This window comes from Pinus tabuliformis, chromosome 4_1, assembly GCF_031772625.1.
Source record: "Pinus tabuliformis cultivar Carrire ecotype Pingquan chromosome 4_1, CPIR1, whole genome shotgun sequence".
Classification (NCBI taxonomy): Eukaryota; Viridiplantae; Streptophyta; class Pinopsida; order Pinales; family Pinaceae; genus Pinus; species Pinus tabuliformis.
In genome coordinates, this window is record NC_142303.1 from 629,279,824 (window position 1) to 629,298,923 (window position 19,100).

Sequence of the window (19,100 nt, forward strand, 5' to 3'; positions counted from 1 at the left end):
AAGTGCTTGATATTATAGTAAATTCCCTCCTCACATTTTCTTTTAATATTTATATCATATATTATCACTTTACCTTTGATTCTCTTTTTGACCCTATTTTTACTTAATAAATTATTGAGCTCCTACTTACTTCATTAATATATACTCTTAACATCTCTTTACCTTATTCTTTATAATAATTCAGTACTAAACCTTATTAGTATTTAAATATAAACTCCTAACAACCATTTATATCTTATTCATAACCCCTTATTAATTTTTGAAGTATTCTTAATGATACATTACTATATATAATATTAAGTAATTCCCTTTCCATTTTTAGAATATTTTGAATCCTTCTCTTAACCTTATACGTTATAATATGTTAACCTTATTATTATTTAATATTATATAGCAACAACTATTTCTATTAATATTTATAACCCCCTTATAACTTTATTATTATTTAATATTATATATAACAACTATTTTTATTAATATTTTAAAACTTATTCTTAACCCCCTTATTAATTTATTCTTAACAATATACAACTAATTTATAACTAAATTTAGAAGATTAAATGATTTATAACAAATTTTAGATTATTAAATAATTTATATAATTCCTATCTACCTTTTTAAAAATTTTCAAGAATTTTTAGTTACATGTTTAACTAATCACCAACGACTAGGTTTCAACGGCTAGTTTGCAACGGCTAACCTTGGGCAATGATGCATCCCTGCTATTTATTCATGAAGATTGTATGATTTTTTCACCTTGTCCTGAGGATGAACCACCTTAGTTAGTTCGAAATGTTGACCAAATCTTAATGATGTGATTAATCCGAAAGGAATTTATCTGCAATATGGATCACAAAAGTCTCAGATCTAACATGGCTAAGATCATCTTGACCCCATCAAGTGACTTTCCGAAAGTCTCTAGAAAAAAATCGATTTTCTTCAATTAATTTGATTTAATTAACTAGGTTTCCTAAGTTAGACTTAGAAAAATATTTAATAATTGGCTAATTAATCTAATTGAGGTGTTTCTTGCGAAACCTTTTCTGGGTATTGGAGAAAATGTGTTCCCTAGCCTCATAGACACTGTAGAGACTAGAACACCTATCTGATGCTACCAAAACTAACATCCTTTGTATGGTTGTCAATGTTGCAAGGGTTGCAGTCATTGCTGGGATCTTTGCACTGGTGTGTTGTGGTTGCTGCCTTTTTATCTTTTCCCCCTTTTTGCTTCTTCTTCCCTTTCTTAGAAGCGTCCTATTGATCCTTCTACTTCGATCCCTACAAAACTCACTCTTCCTAAGTCTAGTGGGAAAATTGGTAATAAATTGCCAGAAAATTAAATAAGTGGAGAAATAATAAATATTTCCACGTGACAAATGAAGTGGCAATGACACACAAAATCAAGTCAAGTCGAAAGTCACCCAAAGGACAAGTTTCATGGTGATTTGGCACACACATCAGCATGTGAGTTATTGCACTCAATTAAGTTGAGTTAATGGCCAAGATTGGGGTTCGATTTGCCTTGTTGGCAGGTCGAATCTCCTAGAGGATCAACGCAGGTATGAAGGATCAGTTGAGGGATTTGATTGAGATAATTACGAAGTGTGTCTCCACCAACACACACTCCATCATACACTTGTTCACCAACTCTTCACTTTAGCCCATGCACATGACCAACTAATAGCTACACACAGTGTTGATGGGGCAGTGTTTGGTACGTATGGCAAGGTGTCATCACCTTGGTTATTTGTTGAGGATTCGATGGGGGTTGGTCTCCTCCTTCACCCACTCAATCACACACTTGGTAACCTAAAGGGAACTCACATTTCTTGCACATGAGGAAAAGGAATACGCACAGGCCAACAAGGAGGATTTTCGCACCAGTCAAGGGACAATCCTCAAGTCACATGGAATTCGACTTGATCTTGGGATCTCCACCATCTCTCCACTTGTCATTGGTCATCTTCATTGGGATTTTATCCCAAATTACTATAAAGAGACCCATTAGGCTCTATTGTATCCATGGTCCAAAGCTAGATGCTTGTTGTTACTATATTCAAGTTTCTATTGAATCAATAAACGAAAGTCTTTGGGGCATACATGCTTGTCTTGTGATGATATGCTTTGAGGATGAGGTAAAATGTACCATTGAATTCATTCTCATACTATGATTGTGTTTCATTGAGTTTATATTGCATAGCTAATTGATGTTGTGTATAGCCTGAGGGCATTTTTGTCTAGGGAAAGAAGATTGCAATTACTTGCAATCTCCCTTGAGCTTGGCATATCTTGAGCACTTGTTGTAATCTGTTGTTCTCTATTGAACAACAAATTCAACTTTTCCTTCATATGGCAAGTCTCCTTTTGCACTAATAGTTGGCTTTGCAAGTGTTGTTTGTGTTCAAGGAAAGTTACCAAGTCCCTTTGGAGATTGGGGACGTCATCGGTTGAACCATCCATCTCCAATGACTTCAAGGAGCTCATAAGTCACTCAAGCAAAGGATTTTCCAAAGACATCTAAAGACATTGAAAGGGGGTTTCATAAGCCCTATTCCTTCCATCTCTAAAAAATCAAATTATTTCAATTGATAATTTGTGCTAATATTGTTTTTATCAAGCATTAGAGGCTAAGTGTTGGGTTTTGTCCCAACTTTCCATTTACTAAATCAGCTCATGCGAGTTGGTTTAGTGAGGACTTTATTGTAATATAAGTGTATTTTAGATTTGCATTTGATCCATAGGTTTCTTCATCTCATGCACTCTAATTCTCTTGCATACTTTTGTCCTTTACTTCTCTTGCATGTTCATTAAATCTCTCACTGTTTTTGTGAATGATCAAACCACTTTTGGGCAGAAGTTGAGGGCTGATTGGGGACTGATTTGGGACAGTCCTTTTCCTCACCAATTTTGAAGCAAGTTGCACGAGGGACTTCATGGTTTTGGAGTGTTTGATTGGCCTTCTCTCATTCAAGCATTCAAGACTTATACCTTCTTCTTGCTGTCCATATTCTTCCTTCAATCCTCACGAATTTGAGGAGTTGTAATTTCCTTATTTCATTCTTCAATTAAGATTTTCAAGTACTCTCTCAAGGGAGACTTTCTTGTAACGTTTTCTCAAAGTAACTTTGATCACTCATTGTAATTTCTTGGGAAATAGTAGCTTGTTCCTCAAAGAAAATTGTAAACTCTACCTAAAACCAAACCCCTCATTTCTACAATAGGGCTCTCACATCAACTAATATTAAGGAGTTTTTTTTTCCTTTGGGAGCTTGGGGATACTTGGCATTCAATCCTTCTCTCTTTTGAGGGAAGGAAATCTTGAGTGTTTTGTTTTGGTCTTCATCTTTCATCTCTTTCATTTCTTGCAAGTAGTTTAAATTTTCTTTCTTGTTTCATACTAATCTAATTGCATGCTATGTCTCTATTCATTAATTGGCATATTTGATTTTGAGCTAGATTAATTGTTTCATGCTTCATCTCATTTTACATGCTAAGTTTCACATGTTTATGCTCTCAATAGTTTGATGTCATTTACATGCAAGTGTCATCTAATTTGTTAGTTTAGTTTTATTTACTTGTAGCTGTTGAAGAAAGTGTAACTAGGTTTAGTCTTCATTACATTGTAATTATTATTATGCCTTGCTGCATGGGTTTCATGAGCAAGAAGTTTATTTATTAGTGGCTCCCATTGAGAGCCTTAGGATTTATTATTGAGTTAAAGAGTCAATGTCATGTATAAAGAGCTCTTCTTGAGCATATGCAAAATATATATGAGTCAACCTAGTGTCTAGAAAAGCCCTCCAAAAATACAAGCACAATCCTCTTAATGTCGGCTTGCAAAAGGAATTAAATACACTCATGTCGACTCACCTGAAATGACACACCTCTTCGTTGGTTCATGTCGGCTAAATATGGAGGACGATTTACTATAAATACGTGGCCATGATCTTTGCAAAAAAGTAGTGTAGAGGACTCGGATACCTCTGAGATTTCGGTGGTAATTACAGTCACAATACCTCACAATTTCTGAGATTTCGGAGAAGTATCACAATCATCATGTTTGGGTTATTCCAGTGAAGGATACAGTAATCAAATCTTTGTATTGGAGAATGTGTTTCAGGGTATCATGTTACACTATACAGTTCGGATTTCTCTTCTTAAATTTCGATGATAAGATACGAAGGAAAGCTCAGTAATATTTCTGCGTATTGTGTGGAAAGGAGATCAACATCGGAGCAGTGACACAGTAAGAGAATGGAGAACAGTTATGAGCTCAAACCTTTAGCACAATCATTAGGATCCATAGCTGTGCTATCATTGAAGTAAGCAACTCGGAAGTCTCTCTAAGGTCTCGTAAAACCAATAGACATGAAGATTTTGTGGTGCCACCTCTATTACAGTCTCGGTAATGGAACAATGAAATATACCTCTATCTTGGTGCAATAAGATAACAATTCGTTGCAATTACAAATTGTAGTATCGATGTGTTGAAGAGTTTTGTGTCAAGGCAACAATAATGATCTCATTGTTATGATGAATATCTTAGTGAAGATGCAATAATGGTGTCCTCAGTAAAGCAACAGTGATGATGATGATCTCAGCATGACAAAGAAGAGGATCAGTGTCTTGGTCTTGGAGTGGCATAATAGGTCAAGGGTCATGGTCTTGCCATTCGTCAATTGGAATCTCTATAAGAAGAATTTTTTGCGGGTTTTCCTCTCAAAGAGTGAGAGGTTTTGGCCCTGGCAAAAAGCCAATATCTTGTGAACTTGTCTCTTTTGTTTTGGTAGCTATTTGATGAACTAAGAAGACACACTCTAATAATATCAAGAGAAGATTGTGCTAATAAGAAAAAGTTAAAAATGCCTCACAAATAGTTATCATGGCAAGAAGAATCTCCTTAACCTACATTGCCCTAGATTCTTCAACATGGTATCAGAGCTAAGGTGCTGAAGTCAAAGGAAGGGCAGCAAAGAGACATTCAAGGATCAACCTTCAAGAAGGACATCAAAGCAGGTTGAAGGATATCAAAAGAAAACGATCAAGATCTACAAAAATCAGTCCATAACAACAATCTACAACTACCCACAGTGTCGGTCTATGTAATACCACAATGATCTCAACCTTGGATTAAATCCTTTCTATAAAGCTTATAGTCTTGACAACTCAGATTCCCTTAACCTGATGATAGCAGCATAGTACTCAGAAATAAGTCTCACAGTCAAAAGAAGAGAAGGCAATTTTCGGTACTCGATGCTAATTCAGTCTCTCTATTTAGTCTTGCTAGCCACAAATTTGGTGTCATTACAATCTCTGTCATACCACAATAGTCTGGAGCAGTTTTGGTGCTTGGTGCTGGACAATGCAAGAAGGTCTCAAAGGAGATCTTTGAATAAGGATTTCAGTTGTTCAACTCAAGCAAGGATCTACAATAAAATCACATCAACTCAAAGATCACCTGGAGGAAGCATCAATGCATCTTCAACAGGATGAAGATGAAGATTTTATCTTCACATGCCAAGTAAGTATTTTCATTAATCAATTTGGTAAAATGACTTCATGATTGCAAGGAGATCTATGGATGGGTCATCAAAGGTCCTTGCATGGAATAAGAAGGATTGTCATAATCCTCATAGATAAGAGAAGTGAACATAAGGTTTCCCTTGGATTCATGGGAGGGAAATCTCAAGGTCCTCTCATCCCTATGTAGCAAGAAAGGAGACACAAAAGAGATATATGAAATGCTAGAAGATATACTCTCTGAAATGTAGTGAAGAAGGTCTTATCACTTAGACCTGATTGAAGTTATCAAAGAAAGAAAGAATATATTCATGAGATCTCAATTGGGAGATCTAGGAGAGATGATAAGAAGATAATCATCATTGTTCTATCTGATAGGAAAGAAAGGAAATGGAAGGTTAGTCCTCAAACAAGACAGAATAATATAACTAAGATTCAATTCTATGGAAAGATTATAGAAAGAAGCTCATATCACCGGAAAGATGGAGGAAGCTAAAGAAGAGGGCCAAGGAAAGAGGGAGTAACAAATCTATACTATGATCGAGATGGTATCCCTCACAAAAGGGTCCTATCATAAGCTCTTAAATCTTGTGTTATAGATATGACCATGATAATCAGACACATCATGGCATCATGGCATCATTAGAAACAAGAGCTCGTGACATCACCATGGGAATCATGAAGAACAAAAGTCCATGGTAGTCAAACATGAAGGATATAGCTCTTGGGAACCTCATTAGACAATGAAGCAAAGGAAGAAGTCATCCAGGACAAGGCTCATCATACAAAAGGGAAACGTCTGCCAGATGGGGATATGCAAGATCCTTAAGGTTCTCTGATTGAATCCTCATCGGAGGGTTCACTAATCTAGAGAAGAAGCAAGTGTTTCATCAGGAACTCCAACTTATGGAATTCATGGGATGATGGTACCATGACATGTGAGAAGAAGGAGATCAAGGGATTGAAGGCACTTCAATCAAGGAAGCTGTTGAAAGAAGGCTAGATGACCTAAAGGTAAAATGAGGTATGTATGCTTGTGTTTAATATTATAAAGTCATGTCATATGGTTACAGGTAACATGGATCACCACTTCTATCTTGAGAAGCATGATAAAGGGAAAAGGGTCTCCTCCTCTGAAAGGATGCAGAAAGGCATAAGTCACACTAGATGAAATCAACATAATATGTCCTCATATGGAGTATGAGGTGGTTGACTATAATTAAGAAACTCTGATTGGAAGCTCCTGCGAATGGAATGCGTGGGGAAGGAAGAGATCGTACGATATGCAACCATGATAAAGGCGATCAACATCCAAAAGAACAAGAAGACTTGACTAGGAAATCTCCCAGAAAGATATGAAGACTCTGATGGAAGTTTGAAAAAGATGGAGACCCTTGACATTGGATATCTTTGATAAATGTGTCAACATGTATGCAGGGTGCTGATACCTACAGGAAGATGTCATGATGAAGAGTCATCTCGTAAGGTATGATTTGATTTAATATTTTGATTTCTTGAATAATATCTGGATGAGTTCATGCAGGGCTACTAGAACAAGAGTTGTAAGTACAAGTACAACTAGCATTCATGTGTTGGATGGAAATTCCTGAAAGAAGCATGATGAGAAAGAAGTAGCTATATGAAAGTTCCAGAGATGTACCAAGAAAGCCTCTTTCCATGAAGAAAGGATTGACATGACGAACTAAGGAGGAAAGTGATTGATGACTGTTTCCCTACAAGAAAGAAGCTACTGAATTTCATGACATCAAGGAAAGAAGTTGATCAAGCAGCTGAAGGTCCCACAAGAAGAAGTTGTTGATGTATAGGAGAGTCCCTAGCTAAGAGGGAGCTATGACAAGTCCCTGATTAAGAGGGAGCTTGGGCAAGTTCTTGGTCAGAGGGAGCTTGGGTACATTCCTTCAAGGAATGGGCATATCTTCCCCAGTTGAGAGGGAGAGATAGACACAACATTCTTGTCTTCACCTTGGAGGAAAGAATGGAGGATTGGATAATCATCTGGCATCTGATGCTCTTTGACGATGTGTAGGGCATCCAAGACAAGAGTAGGCAAGAGGACCAATATTCTTTGAGGGTTGGGAACCCAATAGAAGAATAGTCCTAGAAGGTCATCCTCAATGAACACCCGGGTGGGTATGTACCTTGAGAGACAATGATGAAGGTGTCTATAGTCATTGGTCTCGCCAACATTGTGCTCTGATCTAATGAGAGATAGAGCTGTTAGTCAAGGCCTTGCTTTGGAAACAATGTTGGTTACTATGATGCTATACAAATTGGTTACCATTCTAATTCTTCTTATGAGAAATTCTTTAGATTGAGAATGACCAAGTACCATTATGAATACCTCCCTAGTTAAGAGGGAGTGTTGAAGAAAGTGTAACTAGGTTCGGCCTTCATGACATTGTAATTATGATTTTTGTAAAAAAGAAAATGAATTTATTTTTACGCCTTGTTGCATGGGTTTCATGAGCAAGAAGTTTATTTATTAGTGACTCCCATTGAGAGTCTTAGGATTTATTATTGAGTTAAAGAGTCAATGTCATATATAAAGAGCTCTTCTTAAGCATATGAAAAATATATATGAGTCAACCTAGTGTCTAGAAAATCCCTCCAAAAAGACAAGCACAATCCTCTTAATGTCAGCCTGCAAAAGGAATTAAATACACCCATGTCGGCTCACCTGAAATGACACGCCTCTTCGTTGGTTCATGTTGGCTAAATATGGAGGACGAATTACTATAAATACGTGGCCATGATCTTCGCAAAAAAGTAGTGTAGAGGACTCAGATACCTTTGAGATTTCGGTGGTAATTACAGTCCCAGTACCTCGCAATTTCTGAGATTTCAAAGAAGTATCACACTCATCATGTTCGGGTTATTTTAGTGAAGGATACATTAATCAAATCTTTGTATTGGAGAATGTGTTTCAGGGTATCATGTTACACTATACAGTTCAGATTTCTCTTCTTAAATTTCGATGATAAGATACGAAGGAAAGCTCAATAATATCTCTGCGTATTGTGTGGAAAGGAGATCAACATCGAAGCAATGACACAGTAAGAGAATGGAGAACAATTATGAGCTCAAACCTTTAGCACAATCATTCGGATCCATACTCGTGGTATCATTGCAGTAAGCAACTCATAAGTCTCTCTGAGGTCTCGTAAAACCAATAGACATGAAGATTCTGTGGTGCCACCTCTATTACAGTCTCGTAATGGAACAATGAATAATACCTTTGTCTTGGCGCAGTAAGATAACAATTCGTTGCAATTACAAATTGTAATATCGATGTGGTGAAGAGTTTAGTGTCAAGGCAACAGTAATGGTCTCATTGTTATGATGAATATCTCAGTGAAGATGCAATAATGATGTCCTCAGTAAAGCAGTAGTGATGATGATGATCTCAACATGACAAAGAAGAGGATCAATGTCTTGGTCTTGGAGTGGCTTAATAGGTTAAGGGTCATGGTCTTGGTATTCGTCAATTGGAATCTCTATAAGAAGAATTTTTTTTTTTTTTTTTTTGGGTTTGCCTCTCAAAGAGTGAGAGGTTTTGGCCCTGGAAGAAAGCCAATATCTTGTGTCATTGTCTCTTTTGTTTTGGCAGCTATTTGTTGAACTAAGAAGACACACTCTAATAATATCAAGAGAAGATAGTGCTAATAAGAAAAAGTTAAAAATGCCTCACAAATAGTTATCATGGCAAGAAGAATCTCATTAACCTACATTTCCCTAGATTCTTCAACAGTAGCAATAGCTAATTTCCAATTTGCATGCTCATTTGGTTTAGATTTTCTTAAATAACTCACAACAATTTGTTTCATTGCAATTTTCAACTTTATTTTGAGCAATCTTCATATCTTAAGCAATTGCAATTAATCATTTGTCACTAAAATTAACCTCCAACATAAGTTGGTTGTATAGAGACTAGGACTCGTTCCTCAATATTCATTTTCCCTTGTTTTTTGGAAAGGTAAACACATGACCAAGCAGTTCAGGTAGGGCTTGTCCAACGTTGGAGCACTAGCACGTGGGTTGACTAGGTGGATACTCATTAATGAACCTATGCTTCTCCACTTGAGGCCCTTGCAACCATCCCTATCCTTACAAGGGTAAAGGTCTAGAGAGGAAGCTTCACCTTAGAATAGGTCGAATAAAATAAACCAAGAGCACTCTACATCACTTTACTTTCCTTGCAATATATTCCATGTTCATGCTATCCTGAATGCCATTTCATTGATCAAGCTTCATTGTTTACTTTTCAAGTAGCACTTTACATTTGCAAACATTTCAGATTTACTTTCAAGTATTTACATTCTTGTACTTGGGAACATTTCATTTGACGTTCACTTGTTTATCTTGAAGTATTTGGAGCTTATTTACTTATCTTGGAGTATCTTTCATTTCTTTGGTGCAACTTTTCCTTCAAGTATATTTCATGTGAGCATATTTTATTTTCAAGTGCAATTGTATCTTTACTTGCTATCTTTCCATTACATGTTCTTACTTTACAAGTACCATTTCCTTCCTTGAGCATTTATCTTTTGCAAGTTCACTTATTTGGCACTAGTCTAATGATTTCAATTCTTGCAAAGTATCTTTCTTGTTGATATCATTGCTTACATTTAGTTATCTTTATATGCTCATGGTCATCTCATTTACTTGTTGAAGTATTTACATGTTTCAATTTGATGGTTGATGTATCTCTTGGTTAACTAATCTTTCATCTCCTAGAACTTGTTTAGTATCACTAACCAAGCCTTAGATTTTCCTTAGGGTGTACCCCCCTTGGCTTCGACTAGGAGAGAGCTTAGACAAAGGAGTTGTTGAAGTTTCTAAGTTTACTTAGTTTAGAAACCCTTCATGCATTTTTCTGATTTATTCCTACCTACTTGTTATTTTTCTTTAACAAGTTATTTACAAAGTAAATATTGAAAATAAACACCAGTGCATGCTCAACACATTACAGATCAACAACTAAAAGAAACAAGAACAAACACACCACATGACACCATTATTTTTGGACCAATGTCCTCGGAAAAACCCAATGTGGGAAAACCGGTGCAGCGATCTGAGGGTTTTCTTATTAAGCAATTTCTGAGTACAATATGGGTGCCGAAACTAGCCTACCCAACAGAGAATTTCCTTAGCAGCTATACCTCACAGTTTGAGAGAAATCTCCTGGCTGAAGCCCCAGGAAATCCTTTCGGCAGCTCCTTAGCACAAAACTGGTCTGCAACCCCAGCGTCTGCCCAATTTGAACTGCGTCAGCCCCTCTCTATCTCACGCTGGCCCTGCGTCAGCCTTTCTTGGCCCGCGTCAGCCTTTCTTGGCCTATGTCAGCCTTTCTTGGCCCACGTCAGCCCCAGGAGGCCCTGCGTCAGCTTTTTGGGCCTCTGTGTCAGACACGCTGGCCTCTCTGGTGCTTTGCGCAACACTTGGATGCCTCTGCGTGGCCCTACGTGAGCCCTTGCTGGCTCTGCGTCACTCTTCTTGGCTGCTGCGCTGCTCTCCCGGCACAATCTCTGCCTTCTCTGTTTCTCTGTACTCAATGCCCCTCAGTTGCTCTCCTGATCACTGATTCTATCTCTCTTAGCAAACTCCGCTCTAGATAATAGAATGGCTGATCACTCTGGTGTACTCTCCAAGTGACCCTCAAGCCTCCTTTTATACTTTCCCTGTTGACATCTCAACGGTCGAGATTAAGTCCCTGATCAACGGCTAAGATTAGATCTCGCTTGATCCATGTCTTTTGGACCACTCTAACACAGATTCATATTAATACACATTAATATTTTATTTTCCCTAAGTTTAGACTTTAGGGACTCCATTAAAAATATTAATTATTTTAATATCTCCTGATTTGTTTAGAATCTGCCCAAACCCTTTCTGGGTATTGCAGATCTCATGTGCCCCAACCTCTCCACCAAATTTCGTGGCTAGAGCACATCTGATGCTACCCCAAATCAACAGGAGTTGGGAATTGGGTGACAAACCCAACTCATAGCTTGCCCCCAAGGCCACACCAAGTGGAGTTAGAGATTTTCTCCTGCTAACCTTAGGTGTGGATTCAGGTGGCGACACACCTCATGGGTTCCACCCCTTTTCCCCAAGTTATCTGGATGGACAATGGTTCAATTGCCAAGCACAATAGCGGATGGTTACCACGTTGGACTCAACCGGATGACCTAAGTCCTGCCCCAGTAACATGCCTTGGGTAGATGGTTCAACTGCAATATGTATGTATGTATGTATGAATAATTTTATTTTTATTTTTTCCAAAGGAAAATCTCGTGACAAAAACCAAGGGATGCTTCCTCACATTGGTGGATGGCATTCCTAATAAATCCATTGTCATAGACTAGTGTGCCCCACGTAAGGGGATTTGAATTGGGCATCTACTAGCATGGAACTAGCCAATTGCCCAATAACATTGATGACAACTGGTTGAGCTAACCCTTTGGGCTTTCTATACACACACACCTCATATTTATAAAAATGAAAAGAAATCTTTGTTTGGTAAATTAAACATGTATATATGAGAGCATTGCAAATTGAAATACTTGTATGTGGACATTGAACTGCAAAAAATCATTTGACAGATCATTTTATAGTAGCATTTTATATGCTTGTTTTTTCTGATTTGTGCATAAGGTGTCTAGGTCTCCCTTCCTTGGGGATTGCTTTTAGTTTTGGCTTTTCATCTATTTATATAATCAGTGGAATTTCCCATGATCATGTGCAAATGATGAATAATAATCTCAACAATTTAAGTCTACTTTACCTCTGCATGATAGGTGTAAACTAATTGTTAAATTTTTATGTGATTACAATTTTGGAAGATATGATATTTTCTGATATATGCGACTTCTGTAGAGTAAGTTTGTTAGCGTACAGTCCCATAGCAATGGGTATGCTATCTGGAAAATACCTTGCTGCGGATGGTGGACCCCCTGATGCTCGACTTAATCTTTTCAAAGGTAAGGACAAGATGCTTCCGTTGCTCTAGAATACGCTACTTTGAAAGCAACTTTCTCATAAGTTTTTCTGGTTTGACCATTGGTAAATAAAAGGACGATATGAAGAAGGGGAATCACGGTACAGTCTATGCAAGAAGAATGTTATTGTAGCAATCAAGGCAAGTATAACACTCAATTGGTTACCGTTTTAAATGTTTTAACAAGTTTTGTTAAAATGCTAAATCTCTTTTTAATGTTTATTTGTGTCTGTTAAATAACACTCCCCATCACCTCTCATTCCCCCCAGATTTTCGATATGATTATCATTACTTTCTGTTTTTAGGTTCTATTTTCTGTTGTTCTGGTAAGAGGGCTTTTCAAGGAATAACTCAGAATGTTTATTACTGAACATCTGATAGAAATTTTAGATCTATGTTCTCTCTCTCATCCAATTTGCAGTTGATGTATTCCTCATTTCCTTTGCTTGTACATTATGTTACAAATTTTATAAAAAATCAAGCATTCATTAGAATTTAATAGAATATAAAGAAGCAAGTAGTTCAATAGATCAGTTCCAACTGAGTTTAATGCCCAGTCAAATATCTCAAAAATAAAAAAAAAACATGTAGTTTACTAGATCACTTAATCTGCTTTCTGAAATCATGGTCTGTATTGTATGCCATGCGATAAAAGATTCTAGGTTATTATTAAATTTATTAGGCTTTTGGTCTTTAAATTGTTTTAGATAACCTTATTTTGCCTTTACTTTCGTGAAATGTACTCAAGAGTGTATACATTGGCACTAGAGGACTCTTGCTTTTTGATATTATGGGATTGTGCTATCTATTAAGTAAGGCAATTATTTGAGTGATTGGTATCTGGACAACCATTTTGTGAAACTTTCCAATTTCTACCTTTCCCTTGAGGAAGAAGGAACATGTTGAGACATAGTCTAGCAAGCATGTTGTACTTTACTTTTATCTCTTTAAGTGACTTAATCTACCACATTGCAGGGAAGCACTCCCCTCCTCCCCACTCTGCTTTGCTTCCAGAGAGTACTCTGAAAGGGAGTGATCTAGAAGCACCCTCAGAAGCGCTATTCCAAATTACTCTTTGGAGCATGCTCCAAAGTTTTCTGAGGTGGTCCTTTGAATGTGGAAGCGCTCAAGGAGGGCCTTGGGAGTGACACTGTTGAAATGCTACCAAGCCTTAAAAATTGTTCTTAGGGCCCTAAATATGGGTAAGAGGATGCATTAAGTCTTAAATTGAATATTTTTCTAGCAGGGTGAACCTTCCTAAGCTCTAAAAAGAACTTTCCCATTTTCTTTATATTTCCCTCTCTAACCCCACCTTTTTGTTTTAATATTGTCGTTAACCATTTCAAGATGTCTCAGAGGAGTTCCAACCTCTTTAGGCCTCATTTGAAGAAAATAGACTTTCTAATCGCATCCAAAATTCAATAGACTTAGCAGTTTTTAGGACTCTAGCAAATTGAATATCTTTGAGTTGAAGAGAAGTAGACTAAACAATCAAAAGATGCCAAAATGTCACCATGGTCTTTTGCCACATATCAGCTATTGCCCTTCATGTCAGCAGTAGTACATATATTTTTGCAATAAATTCTGTTAAAATTGGCAAATAGGGCCAAATTCCATGTGGGTGTACTTATTCATGGCAGTTGATATTTTTCTTGGATTCTTCTTGTCGAGAGGTGTAGGATTGATCTAAAGATCATCCGATTCCGACATGTATTCATGGAGATATGAATTTATTTGTGTTATGGGATAATTCGTCAAGGTCGGTCAGCAACCAAATTGCCCACACTTGTGCTCAACGTTTTAGTATAAAAAGAGGTGGCTTGTTAGTCATTTGTACACTCTTCTTGTGATCTCTTCCTATCCACTTGTCTTTGGGTTTTGGTGGGAGGAGAGATCCTAAGAGATACGCTGCCCTAAGAAGAGCTGCCCTAGATGCTGCCATGGGGAAGAAGGATCTACACAGCTCCTAGAAGATGATGCCCTAGCTCTACGCATGCCTTGGATCTAAGACACAGTCATGTTGAAGCTGCCCTCTACGCTGTCATGAATCTAGGACGCAGTCATGTGGAGAAGACATGCCATAGATCTAGGACGCTGTCATGATGAAGCTGCCTAGGACGCAGTCATGTTGAAGCTGCCCTAAACGCAGACAAGATGAAGCCCTAAATACAGTCAAGGTGAAGCCCTAAACACAGTCAAGGTGAAGCCCTAAACGCAGACCTAAATGCAGTCATGGTGGAGACCTTAATGCTACACACGCTGCCTTATCTAGGCCCTTAAAGAGATCCCTAATACGCTGGTCTTATGTGTCATGTTGGTGCCCTAGACGCAGTCCATGGAGGGAACTTATTTGCTGTTTAGAAGGGCTGTTAGAGGCTGTTTAGGAGTGCTGTTAGAAGCAGTTAAGGAAGACTGTTAGAGAACTTGGTTGCTGTCCTAGAGAAGCTCTCTGCTGCCTAAATATGAAAGAAGCCTAAACAACATAGCCTAGCTGCTTTGCTAGGCTGCAAGCCATAGCAAGCAGCTAAGGATGATAAGTGTAAATAGTTTGCAGCATATTGGATGTTGTATGTGCAGCATAATGGTATATATTACAGCAAGCATGGATGAGTGTTTGTTGGATGCAGCGTGGTGTTAGAGACTGCATGTTTGGTTGCAACAATGATTAGTGCAGCATGATGAATGGTGTAGCATAGTGCACTTTGATAGTGTTGCAGCATATAGGTGACAGCAAGGATGGGTGCAGCGTAGTGCAGTATGGTGCAACACAATGGTACAACATGGTGATGATGGGTATGTAGATATAACAACAGCACGATGCATTGCAGCAACTTGTTGATAATGAGTACAACATGATGATGTGGTACTGCTCAGTAATGGGAAGCAACATAGTAATGAAGAGCAGGTCAGTGATTGGGTGCAGCACAATGATGGGTGCTACATGGTGATGGGGTCATCTTGGAGGATCAATTGAAGCAGTATGCCTTCACCTAAGTTCAGATCAGCTGCCTCATGTGCCACTTAGAGAAGATCTCTGCTCTTATTTAGATAAGTCAAAATGTTGACATCTGATGTATATGTACCATCTCTCTCTCTGCTGAACTATTGAAGAACATATAAGAAGAATTGATCAAGGGTTTCCCCACATGGGGGTTTGTCCCTCGCTGGAGCCACATCTTGTATCCTCTTGTCTTGGCTTGTCTTCTATGATTTATATTTATGTTTTATCAGCATTTTACTATCATGCTAAATGTGATTGCTAATCTGGAATTGATATTGAGTTAATGTGAAAAATTGAAGTAAATTTCTCTCAGCATAGAACATACCTAAAATTAACAAATTCACACCATTGTAAGCCCAAGGTGACAAGTTAAAGCCTTGTAGAAAACATATGAGGCCTTGGATTAGGTGTCCTAGAACTTGTGTTTGGTCGGCCATGGCCGGTCCCTTTGGGTACATCTTTGGTTCCTTTCATCTTGGATATGATTGGATGGCCTTGGATGGGATTATTTGGGACTCATGGTTTAGAGGAGCCTGCTTATATAAGGGTGATCAATAGTGTATGGGCTAGTCCAGCCCCCATCACGGTGCACCTATGTCTTATCGCATGGTTAGGTGTCTATTGGGTTTTTATGTGGCCTTGATCTTGGTACTGTATCCTTTAGATAGTTCTCATTCATGTCATTTTCACAAAGTCAACTTTTCATGTTTCTTGAGGCAACTCACGTTTTCCAATGCAAGTGGTCTTGGAATTCAAAATGTCAACTTTGTCCCAAATTGTTCAATGTTATGAGAGGGTGGCATGCCATGTTGAATTTTTCTAAGCAATGAAGGCATTGCCAAGTTATAGCTAGTCAAAGTTGGTCAACAAGTTTCTAGGTTGCAAAATAGGGGTAGTGTTGGGCAATTTTTGACACATTATATCAAAAGTGGTTTACAAGAAGAGAGGAACAAAACCCATGTCTTAGATTCTTCAAATTCCTCAAGGCATTAGAGACCTACCCAATGTTCTAAAAATCGGAACCGGTGACCGGGCCGGTCCACCTAATGAACCGAGTTTCGAACCGGAACCGGTCGAACCGGGACTAGTCATATCTAAATGAACCGATTTTAAAAAAATACATTAAATAATTAATTTTTAATGAAAAAACTATTTTTTAGATTTAAAATCATGATTCCAAGCCAATAGAGACAAAATATGCAAATATTACTCATTTATATACCATGTAAAGGTGAATATATCAAAACATCAACAAAATACATAAGCAATGAGGCTCTAAATGGCCTCTAGAGTGCAAAAACAAAGCCTACAAACTATGGGGCTAGTGGCCTACTACAAGTCTACATATATGATAATAGTGATCAACATTATCACTTGAAACTTCTCATGAGTCATCATGATCAAACTCAGTTGGTTGAGTCTCGACTCCCAAACTTTGCAACTGCTTGAGTCACAAACTTCTCTATTGGTTCAGTGACTTGAGTCTCAAACTTCTGAAGGTATTCTGCCCTAATATGCCCTATTACTTCATTTGGTGCTCCACATGGCTTTACATGGCCTCCTATCCCAGCCAAGTGTTGCTTGAACCTGTTAATACCCCCTCCTTCAATAGATTTTTGGCAATATTTGCAGATCATTTTGCCATCAATCATATCACAATGAGCCCATGCAGTATCCTTGGCTTTTGGAGGCATGATGACTACTACTTAGCTTAAACTCTCTGTTGTTCCACTACTCCAGCAAAAACTCAACACTCTCCAAGCTCCCAATCAAACTTAGAAATACTCCAAATGAGAGGGAGAAGGGCCTTTTAAAGGCTTGGAGAGGGTGTTTTTGGAGGGAAAGAGCCCTTACTTTCCCTCCAAAATAGCCTAGAAAATTGGAAAAAAGTGTTGCGTGGGTCCTCCATGACCGTGGCAGCTAACCGGCCGGTTTGACCACAAACCTGCCGGTTCCGTCCTAAATCGGCTAGTTCCGTCCTAAACCGACCGGTTAGGGAAATTTTAGGTGAAACAGTGGGTCAAACCGGGTTTTTCGGCCGGTTTGACCCAGTGGGCTTGCTAACCGACCGATTTGACAGGTTACCGGTTCAGACCGGCCGGTTTTTAAAGCACTGGATCTACCAGTTGGGTGTAATGATGTGGCATTCACTATGGTGATATGGCAACACGAGTGACCATTTTGGACAGTGAGGAATATCATAGGTTACATCAAGGCAAATGGAAGCTAAAATAGGTGGAATGTTGGCCAAATTCATCAAGGCAAATGAAAGCTAAAACATGTGGAAAGTTGGTTGTTACCGCACAATCTAGCTGGCCCTAAGGAGGGAAAGCCTATGGGTCAAAGAGCTAGACTAAGTGATAACAATGGGACAATGGCCCACTGTCACCTCAGCTAGTGTCCGTTGCTCTTTATGGACTTTCACTGATGGGAGGAGCCCAATAGATAGATAATCACCTTTGATTGATATTCTAGGGTTAATGGTGTTAGGTGATGAGGTAGGATCTCTCAAGGGAAGCTCCATGTGATAGTATAACACTTCAAAAGGATTTTTTCTCCCTTTAAGATACCTAGAAGAAATTTGCCCGAGATCTAGGGTTCTGTGTGTTGAAAAATGTAACTAGGTTCGGTCTTCATAATGACATGTGTAATTGTGATTTTATGTAATTGATGAAAAGAAGAAAAATAAAATTATCATTGTAATGCTTGTCTCATGGGTTTCATGAGCAAGGAATTTTATTTTAGTGATGGCTCCCATTTTGAACCTTTAGGGTTTGTCATCTAGTCATAAAAGTGAATTTGAGTCTATGTCATGTAAGAAGAAACCTTCTTGGGCATGTTACATTTTATATGAGTCATTTAATAGGTATGAAAATTCCTCCAAGAAAAGCACAATACCTCTCCTTCATGTCAGCTACAAAATAGAATAAAGATCTCCTCCAAATGACACGTCAACTCACCCTCCAACAAGTCATCTTATTTTGATAGGGAAACAACTATAAGTAGGGTTGTTTGGCATCATTTCTAGGACATATTTTCGGTCATCATACAGTCTGAAGTGCGAATTACAACAAGGAAGCCTAAAGATCAGTGAAAGGAGAAGGAAGTTCAACGAAGTTCTAAGCTTTAGGTTTTGGGTCTGTTTTAGGGTTGTGTTGCTGTCACATGTGCGAAGAAAGAGGAGACCATCTGCTGCAGTAAGGTCGAGTTCCAAGGTAACCAGATTGAAGTCTTAAGGAAGGCCGAGTCAAGCTAAAAGGAGACTCCATCACAAGAGAAGTAAATCAAGGCATAAGAAAAGGTCTTATGTACAAGTTAAGATTTCTAAATTAGGATTGCAAACCTAATTCTAAGAGGCTGAAGGTTTAAAGAAGAAGAAGGTCGAAGTGGAAGAGGAGTCGAGACAAAGGAAGGAGTACAAGGTTGACTATCATCAAGGGAACTTGTGTCTTGGTCTTGGAGTGGAAAATAGGTCAAGGGTCTTGGTCTTGGTATTCATCAATTGGAATCTCTATAAGAAGAAGAATTTGTTTGGGTTTCCCTGTCAAGAGTGAGAGGTTT

At 38.2% G+C, this 19,100-nt stretch overlaps 1 protein-coding gene across 1 annotated transcript in view; it reads left to right on the forward strand.

Annotated features, from left to right (window-relative positions):
• The window catches only part of LOC149177613 (uncharacterized), a 382,857-nt gene that overhangs the window by 209,831 nt on the left and 153,926 nt on the right, over positions 1 to 19,100 (forward strand). The window contains exons 9-10 of the mRNA XM_089423439.1: positions 12,418 to 12,521; positions 12,615 to 12,679. Of these exons, the coding sequence (XP_089279565.1) occupies positions 12,418 to 12,521; positions 12,615 to 12,679 (169 nt within the window). The remainder of the gene's footprint in view (positions 1 to 12,417; positions 12,522 to 12,614; positions 12,680 to 19,100) is intronic.